At 32.1% G+C, this 10587-nt stretch overlaps 1 protein-coding gene across 1 annotated transcript; it reads right to left on the minus strand.

Annotated features, from left to right (window-relative positions):
• Nucleotides 1-768: 768 nt before the first annotated feature.
• Nucleotides 769-5778, minus strand: LOC143620873 (uncharacterized). The gene is made up of 2 exons (XM_077092457.1): nt 5663-5778; nt 769-3661 (listed from the first exon to the last, which is right to left on the minus strand). The coding sequence occupies exons 1-2, from the start codon at nt 5738-5740 to the stop codon at nt 800-802; spliced, it is 2940 nt and encodes a 979-aa protein (XP_076948572.1). The 5' UTR covers nt 5741-5778; the 3' UTR covers nt 769-799.
• Nucleotides 5779-10587: the final 4809 nt, after the last annotated feature.

Here is a 10587-nt window from a genome sequence, read left to right on the forward strand (position 1 = left end):
TAAAATTAATTAAACCGAACCATTCATATTTTCATACAGTTCTAGCTTTAATACCTCTAGTTCATGTATTTCGTTTTTTATACCACAATTTCATGTATTTATATCTCCATTTCATATATTTATGCATCAATTTGATGTATTTATAAGTTAGAATTTAGGCTCAAATTTGATTTTGGTTATTAACTGAAATTAATTAACCAAATCAAAAAATTAACCGAGTTAACCAAACCGATTAACCAAGAACCAATTGATTAATTTGATTGAGGCTATTAACCCAATTGAACCAAACCGTACACAACCCTACTAGAAACTCATCACTAGGTACTATGAGAATTGAAAATTGGTAAGAATAAAAAGCTGTTACGCTTATCTGTTTTTCCCTTTGAAAACATACGTACCATGGTTTTGACGTTTTACTAACTCCAACTAAAACGTCACAATTAAAAAAAACTTTTACTTTAGAATAAAATTATGATAAACACCGCAGTTTTGAAAGTCTATGTGAAATCTTAAATCATGCATGCAAAAGTTATGAAAGTTAAACATGAACAAAAGCATATTTATTCAATCAAGTTTCAAGTATACAAAATCAAAATACTTTCAAACCAAGCTATTACAAGAATACAAATTTTATGAACTTTAGACATGAATCAGAAAGCAAAAACACACATGCATCAAAAATACGAAAAACCCGCTACCTAAGAACATAAGGATGTACATGAATCAAAATCAAATGACAAACACAATAAACACCGCAAAGTAACTGCAAGCCAAACAAACAAACAGAATTGTTTTCACTTTAGTAATGCACCTTTTCTTTCTTTTCATCACTCTTGGAATGATGATGCACATGAAGCTTCTCCTTAATCTTTTCGAAGATACCCTTCTTCTCTTTGTGTTCAACTTCAACAGTGGCATGCTCCTTGTGCGTCACTACGGGATGTGGTGCCTTTTTCTCATCTGGTTCGCAACGCTCTGGAAGGAGAACAACAACTTCCTCGTATTGCTTTGTCGAGACACATGCATCTTCCTCATGCTTCTTCATATTCTCAAGTTCTTTCTTCAATTTCTCCTCTTCCTTTTTCTCCTTATGCTCCTCAATTTTTTCCTTAACTTCTTCTATCTTATCATCAACCTTTTCCTTGAATTCTTCTACCTTCTCCTTAATATTCTCTTTGTCCTCTTCTACTTTGCACTCAATCTTTTCTTTGAGTTCTTCTATTCTATATTTTGCCTCCTCTAGCTCAGCCTTAAGTTCCTCAATGAGTTTCCCCTTTTTGTACTTGGTCTCATATTCTTTTTCCTTGATTTTCTCTTTCAACTCTTCTTCTTCACACTCTATTTTTCTCTTTACTTCTTCGATTTTTTCGTTGACTTCTTCGATGCTTTCTTTAACTTTCTCTTTACCTTCCTCTACTTCATACTCGACCTTCTTCTTAAGTTCTTCAATTTTGTATTTGATCTCCTCTACCTCTTCCTTGAGCTTTTCCTTATGTTCTTCATTTTTGTACTTGGCTTCATACTCTTTTTCTTTGATTTCCTCTTTAGCCTCTTCCACTTCACATTCTACCTTTTCTTTGAGTTCTTCCTTTTTATACTTGGTTTCATCTACTTTTTCTTCAATTTTATCCTTGATTTCTTCGACTTTTTCCTTAATTTTCTCTTTACCCTCTTCTACTTCATGCTCGACCTTCTCCTTAACTTCTTTTATTTTGTATTTGATCTCCTCTACCTCTTCCTTGAGCTTTTCCTTATGTTCTTCATTCTTGTACTTGGCTTCATATTCTTTTTCCTTGATTTCCTCTTTAGCCTCTTCCACTTCACATTCTACCTTTTCCTTGAGTTCTTCCTTTTTATACTTGGCTTCATCTACTTTTTCTTCAATTTTATCCTTGATTTCTTCGACTTTTTTCTTAATTTTCTCTTTACCCTCTTCTACTTCAAGCTCGACCTTCTCCTTAACTTCTTCTATTTTGTATTTGATCTCCTCTACCTCTTCCTTGAGCTTTTCCTTATGTTCTTCATTTTTGTACTTGGCCTCATATTCTTTTTCCTTAATTTCCTCTTTAGCCTCTTCCACTTCACACTCTACCTTTTTCTCGACCTCTTCCTTTTTATAGTTGGCATCTTCTACTTTCTCTTCAATTTTTTCCTTGATTTCTTCAACTTTTTCTTTAATTTTCTCTTTAACCTCTTCTTTTTCACACTCAACCTTCTCCTTAACTTCTTCTATTTTGTATTTGATATCCTCTACCTCTTCCTTGAGCTTTTCTTTATGTTCTTCATTTTTGCACTTAGCCTCGTATTCTTTTTCCTTGATTTCCTCTTTGGCCTCTTCCACCTCATACTCTAGCTTTTCCTTGAGTTCTTCTTTTTTATAGTGGACCTCTTCTACTTTCTCTTCAATCTTTTCCTTGATTTCTTCAATTTTTTCCTCAATTTTCTCTTTAACCTCTTCTACTTCATATTCGACCTTCTCCTTAATTTCTTCTACTTTGTATTTAATCTCCTCTACTTCTTCCTTGAGCTTTTCCTTATGCTCTTCTTTCTTGTACTCGGCCTCATATTCTTTTCCCTTGATTTCTTTTTTAGCCTCTTCCACTTCACATTCTACCTTTTCCTTGAGTTCTTCCTTTTTATATTTGGCTTCATCTACTTTTTCTTCAATTTTTTCTTTGATTTCTTCGATCTTCTCCTTAATTTTCTCTTTATCTTCTTCTACTTCACACTCGACCTTCTCTTTGAATTCTTCTATTTTATATTTGATCTCCTCTACTTCTTCTTTGAGTTTTTCTTTGTGCTCCTCATTTTTATACTTGGCCTCGTATTCTTTTTCCTTAATCTCTTCTTTGGCTTCTACTACTTCACAGTCGATTTTTTCGTGTAATTCCTCTTTTTTGTACTTGATCTCCTCAACTTTTTCCTCAATTTTTTCTTTGATTTCTTCAATTTTCTCCTCCAATTTTTCTTTCACCTCTTCTACTTTACGCTCAACATTCTCCTTCAATTCTTCTGTTTTGTACTTTACCTCCTCTACTTCTTCCTTGAGTTTTTCCTTGTGCTCTTCTCTTTTGTACTCGGCTTCGTATTCCTTTTCCTTGATTTTGTCTTTTATTTCTTCTTCTTCACACTCAATCTTCTCTTTTAGTTCATCCTTCTTGTATTTGATCTCCTCCACTTTGTCATCAATTTTCTCTTTAAGCTCTTCTACTTTTTCCTTGAATTCCTCCTTTTCCTCTTCTACTTCACACTCAACCTTCTCCTTAACTTCTTCAATCTTGTATTTGATCTCCTCTACTTCTTCCTTAAGCTTTTCCTTATGTTCTTCGTTTTTGTACTTCGCCTCGTATTCTTTCTCCTTGATCTCCTCCTTGGCCTCTTCCACTTCACATTCTACCTTTTCCTTAAGTTCTTCTTTCTTGTACTTGACCTCGTCTACTTTCTCTTCGAACTTTTCCTTGATTTCTTCAACTTTTTCCTTAACTTTTTCTTTTTCCTCTTCTACCTTACACTCCACATCTTCCTTGAAATCTTCTATCTTTTCTTTACCTTCGTGAACCTTTTCTACAATTTTCTCTTTCTCCCCTTCTATTTTCTTCTCGATCTTTTCTTTCAACTCATGTGTCTTCTTCTCTTCATGAACATGCTCTTCATTGCAAGACTGCAATTGTCACAAAAAGTAAAGTTTGTTCTATGTTAAAATTCCACGTGATAAAAGTAGAAAATAATTTAACATAACTTTTTTTACGAATCTTGACCAGATCGTTATCATTTAAAACCGGGGGGGGGGGGGGGGTGCCTATTTAGTTACAAGGAACAACACAACTAATAAGCGTAATTTATCAAATATATAAATTGTTAAAACAAATACACACATATAGTGTGTGTTATTCCGTTTGAGTAAAGATTCTATGGAACTGAATTTGATTTAAATTAATTTTCCAGTTGTAAGTTTAGATATTAAGAAGATGTGAATAATGGTGAAATATGAGAAGTACCGAAGAGCAGTGAAAAACACAACTATAAAATACACAAAAGCACGTACGAGCCAACAAAGAGTGAAAACAAATATAGTGGATGCCAGCAGAAAAGAAAATAAATCTGTATATATTTATATTTGAAATTAAATTATAATTATTACAATCTATCAAAAAAAAAAAAAAACGAAAATATATTCTGAATAATTTTAAAAAAATATTAATTAAGAACCAGGTTTATAAGTATTTCGGTTACACTAGTTTTCAAATCACTAGATTTTTGTACCAATTCTTTTGGAACCCTAAGTTGTTTAGCATAAACCCACAAAATTATATCTTAAGATTTATTTCAAATATCAAATATTATAAATTATTAGAAAAAAAAACAAATAAATTACACGGTAAACCTAAATTAGAAAAAGAAAAAATAAAATATTTTTCATGAGCATGGATATACTAGTATTGAAAAATAAATAATAAAACATAATATCTATAAATTGATATCAATGGGGTGGCCATCCATTGACAAAGACAATACTTTTAAAACATATGAGTTTGCGAAGAGAAGATATTGGTTCAAGTTAAAAAAAATATATAAAAAATTTTATAAACATGTGGAATTAGTGTACTTTCCTTTGGATTTAATATTATTTCTTGACATTATTCACTCAAACTTTCATTGGTTTCGGTTACATATATAACTAGGATATAGCCCGTGTATGGATGATTAAAAAACAACAAAAAAGTTAAATTTAATAATATATATAATAACATATCTTATGGATTTATAATTTATAAATAATGACAAATAAAAATTTATAATTCATATATATTTAAAACCCCATTTAATACAACATTTACAGTTATATTTAAAACTTTGTTGGTAATTATATCAGATAATAGTATTAGTTGACATCCTAGTTGACTACACTAGTCGAATGATGTGTGAAAGAATGATTTTGCTATAATAGTATATAGGTAGATTGCTAGCTTGCACAAATTGATACATATTCATATACATACACTAATATACATATACATATATATACATAAATGTATTCATTATAAAAACATGAATAATTTGTTTATATATATATATATGTTAATTTTATTATTGATTCATATTTTTAAAATTTTGTACTTGATTACCAAGTACAATTATGTATGTTATGCACATAAAAAAAACTATCAAACCAATTGTTATGTTATTTTTTCTTTTGTTAGCTTTTAACTGTTTCTATATACACAATGTTCTATAACGATATATAACACACTATATTTATGACCCGAATACTTGAAATTAAAGTTTATAATGTGGAAATAAATAAATTACACAATTAAAATATTATATTTCTAATACATTTTAAAAAGATATACCAAGATTAAAAAGAGAATAGCGTGTTTAATTATGTGTATTCTCACTATATTTAGTGCTTAGCATATATGATTCTCTACATAGACATATACTATATATGTTATTAGTGGCGAACCTACACTATAAGTGCAGAGGTCGGTGATCCCCTACAATTTTTATATGGTATACATAAATACATACATACATATATATACCTCTATGAAATTTTGACACATACCCTTTTCAGACCCGTAAATATTTTTTTTGTGTCCGCCAATATATGTTATACATGCACTTCTTTTTCTTAAAACGAGAAAAGATGGAAACTTACATCACTGCAGTCGGGCACAAGCACTACTTTGGTCTCAACCTTCACAACTGTGACACTTTCGCAGTACTCATCAGCCATGATCGCATAAACAACAAAAACTAAACGTGTATTGAGTAACAAAAGATGGCAATGAAAGCAAGAACGAAACACACAGAATCAACTATGTGGAGAATTTGGGTTGTCTTTAAATAATCAAATGAGAGATGCTTTGAATATAATATGAAAGATTGTGTGTTCAAGAGAGAAACAATGGGTGTTTATATAGAAGATTTTCAATCGTAGGGGCCTAGGCGGTGCAAATAGGATAGAAATAAGGTAATATTTAAAGATTAAAGAATAAAGAAATGAATTAAGGTGGCAATTGGTCGGAAACAGCCAAATTGTAAATGACCCATTTTAACCCGAGCCAAAGAAAATCGAAACATTTCTAAATGTTTCATTTTCATAAATGAAAATTAAAATAACACACTTGAAGACTAAGAAGAAAAATGAAGGGTAACACATAAAACGTTCTTAGCTTTTGAAATCTTTTCTACCACATGCGAATTCATTATTACTGGTTACGAAGATAAGAAAAATATAAAGCTTCAATGACTTCAACCAACTTGAAAATTGAAACTCATGTGAACCTTTCACTTAATTTGTGAACCCTCCATACTGTTTCATTTTTCAATATGCACTAAAATCAAACACCAAACAAACTAAATACAAACTGAAACAAAACTAAATTGAGAAAAAACTAAAACGAAACCGAAACCAAAACCAAATACCAATAAAACTAAAACAAAAATCAAAATGAAACTAAAAAAACTAAAATCGGTACATTTGAAACCGAACCTAAAACAAAAATTGTATAAACCAAAACGAAAAACCGAATAAATTTATACCCACCAAAAACAAAAATAAAAAAAATTGAACGAAAACGAACAAATTTATAAAAACTGAAACTGAATTAAAACCAAAATGAAACCTTGTAACATCCTACTTTTATGAATAAATTATAAAAGTCAGTTATTTAATAAATTGTGTGTTATTATTTAATTATGTTGAATAACAATAAGTTGAGTGTGAGCTTGGAACATAAAAGATGGATTAAGAGATGGTGATGGACCTTAAGGTCCATATGCTTGGGGGTATTTAAACACCCTTAAACCTCCCTAAAACCCTAAACCCTCATTTCCATCTTGCCTCCACACACTCAAAACACACACAAACACTCCTTTTACATTCCAACCCAAATCTAAATCCAGACCAAAATGAGTTTGTGTTACATCTTCACCTAAACGACAAGAAACATAGCACTATTCACATGTTGAACCAGATCCAACGCAAACCGAACTAACGGGAATGTTTTTGGATTAAAAGGTTAAGTGTTTGAGGTCATTTTGCCATAAAACTTAGTAGGAGGGTAAATCGAACCCTAGAGTGTAGGAAAACCGTGAACTTAATTATAAACAAGTTGTGTGGAACGATTCGGGACGAACGGGTAGTGTTCGGACCATGTATAGAACGAAGGGGTAATGCTGTTAAGACCCGGGACTCGTTTTATCGCTAAAACGGGCATAAAGGGAGGAAAGAAATTGATTAAAACAGAAAGGCGTGAAAATCATATTTAATTCGAACTTATGAGAATTCGATTCGATTCATTTTGAAATTTGATTCGTTTGGAATTCGATTCGATTCGTTTGGAATTCGATTCAATTTTTTTGGGATTCGATTTGTTTTAGAATTAGTTTCAATTAGTTTCATACTTTGATTCATTTCTTTTCGGAATTCGATTCGATTCGTTCCTGATTCAACTGATAAAATTCTAAATACGTTCCCGATTTGCTCATATAATGAAATCGATGATCAAGTCGATGATCGATTGATGGTTATTAGATGATTATGAGATTTTATGAAGTGATTTCAGCGTTCAATTTCATGATACAGAAAGTTTAGTTTTCAGATACGAGCTTATGAACGTTTTAAGTTTTTAAAGTTTTGTTTTGAGTGTCTTAGATTTTCGTTCTGAAAGTTTAAAGTTTGTAATTCCTTTTGGTCAGAAATTTGTTCTAAGTGTCTTAGATTTTTGTTCTGAACGTTTAAAGTATGTTCGCTTTGGTTAGAAATGTGTTCTGAGTGTCTTAGATTTTTGTTCTAAACGTTTAAAGTGTGTAATTTGTTTTGTTCAGAAATTTGTTCCGAGTGTCTTAGATTTATGTCCTGAACATTTAAAGTTTGTTCGTTTTGCTCAAAATTTTGTTTGAGTGTCTTCGATTTTTGTTCTGAATGTTTAAAATGTGTAATTTGTTTTGATCAGAAATTTATTTTTAGTGTTTTAGATTTTTGTTCTGAGTGCTAAAATTTTATGCTGAGTGTTTAAAGTTTTGTCTGAGTGTTTAAATATACAATTTGTATGCTGTTATGAGTGTCTATATGTACATGAGTTTTGTTCTGAACGTTTAAACGCAATATTCTGAACCCTAATCAGAGCTCAACTAAGTGTATTATTCTGTAATTTTATAATCGATTGAATCATCAATTTTTTTTTTGTTTTTTTTTTATCAATTTGAAGATTCTTGATGTTCAAAGATGTTATATTTTGCTTTTGGTTTTAACTTTTTGAGATTTCATACTATGATCTTATTAGGGTTCAGAAATTGGATGAGTTAGAGCTCGAAGTTTAGAATTTGGATAAGAAACGATTTGTAATCGATGATTTGATCACGAACTAATTTTGGGCTATTTAGGAAACTGTCATCGTGTAACACCCCGGCTTAAGCGGAAACGCCTGTATGTGACCTACAGATTGATCAAACACACGTGGCACTATTAAGTGACCATAATATCATTAATTTGTTTAAAGATACATAAGTACACAAGTTTCAAGAAAATAATCAATCATGTCCAAACAAAAGAAATTATTTGTAACAACTTCGTTTATTTCTTTAATCTTAAACTAGCGTCTTCTTTTGGCAATCAAACTCTAATCACGGAACCTATAGCATGCATATAAAATAACAATCAAATACAAGTAGTTGGTGAGAATCATCACAGTTTGACATAATATTAGTCGCTCTAACCGATGTGTTAATGGGAACATATATCCTATAATTCACATCGTGATGACACAGTTATCGGTCATACATATGGATTTGGGTTTGATTATAGGCTCATTATCATATATTAATTCGTATTTTTAGCTAGTCTACAGAGGATTATCGATCTTGTTTAGGTTATCGTATACATCATATTGCATTGCATACACTCACTATTATATGTCTAAAAGGGCCTATGTTTGTAAATGTAAACTTTTTGGACAACGTTTTCATCGAGAAAATGCACCCGTAGCTAACAAAGTTTTCAACTCCATAAATAAGATTTAATGTACGTTTTAATCACGAAGACGTAAATAACTTTAAAAATGCATTTTATTTACGTAAACATGAACAACTTTTAAAGAACATTTTTGTCATGAAAACATAAGCTTTTGATAAATGCTTTAATCATGAAAGCATATATTTTAGAAATAATTTCTTGTTTTATACATTTTAAACGTTTAAACTCAATATTTTCAAAACAATGGATTTAATCATGCATTTAAAACATGTGAACTCACCAACATTATATTGACTTTTAAGTATGTTTTACAGGTTAATAAAATCAGGAAGAATATACAAGCATCGCATCACATATGGGATCACCACGCTAATCAATAGTTGTGATTATCCATGAACGTTGCACGCTTGGGCTAGAAAATGAGTTACGGGACCCATAATATATGAATATTGGGTTTATCGACAGACGAATCGAAAATTAGGTTTTCTTCCTTAGAGACACACGAAAATGGAGCAATGTCCTTCGCAACACATGAAGGGCATAAAAATGGGAATAAAAGGTTTTGACTTGTATGTTCTATTATATGAACCATTATCAGACATTTCCACTTCCAGCCATTTATAAGACGTACAGGGGCGATTCCCTCTTCGTTACCATACAACCATACATCATACCTCAAGTATTATTAGGGCTCGGTACCCTTTTCGTAACCATACAACCATGCAGCCGTCATTTCCTTCTTTTATTAACTTTATCACGTTCATACACATAAGCATACATATCATACTTACCTTACACATAGCGTTACAACCTGACAGTACGTGCAATATCCGAAGATCGTTCACGTACCATCAAGCAATCATTCCTACATATCATATCATTCACATAAGGCATACACTTATCTCTTAGGATAAGCGTATTAACAAACATATCGAGTATGCACACAGCCCCGAAAACATAACACATAAATGGGGCTAGAAACTCACCTGAACACGGTTACGTTCACCGTTAATCGTAATCCCTTTCTTCAGTTATGCACGGCTGACTGTATAACAAGTATACGTATCAATTAACTATCACTTCTCATAATATATTTCTATCTTTATATGACCCACAACGAATGGGGGTCCGGGGGCAGCGCCCCTGGCAGCGGGGTCTAGGGGCGGCAGCCCCTAGCAGGGTCCAAGGGGCAGAGGTCGAGCTGCCAGGTTAGCTTGGAAAAATTTTATTTCCATTAACTGTCTTAACACATTTTTCATTAGGTTTTTAATTTATTTTCTAATCGAACTTGGCTTTAGGCGAAGTTAAACCTTAGGCGAACTTAGCTTTAGGCGAAGTTAAACCTTAGGCGAACTTAGCTTTAGGCAAAGTTGTCATCAGGCGAACTTAGCTTTAGGCAAAGTTGTCATCAGGCGAACTTAGCTTTAGGCGAAGTTGCCATCAGGCGAACTTAGCTTTAGGCGAAGTTGCCATCAGGCGAACTTAGCTTGCAAGCGAAGTTCATCAGGCGAACTTGGCTTGCAGGCGAAGTTCATCGCTTTGAAGGCGAAGTTGCCCAGATGAAGGCGAAGTTGCCCAGATAGCCGTAGTTTCGGTTTCTGTCC

Source organism: Bidens hawaiensis, unplaced genomic scaffold, assembly GCF_021521415.1.
Source record: "Bidens hawaiensis isolate Kalapana, Puna unplaced genomic scaffold, B.hawaiensis_p1.1 tig00002717_1, whole genome shotgun sequence".
Taxonomy (NCBI): Eukaryota; Viridiplantae; Streptophyta; class Magnoliopsida; order Asterales; family Asteraceae; genus Bidens; species Bidens hawaiensis.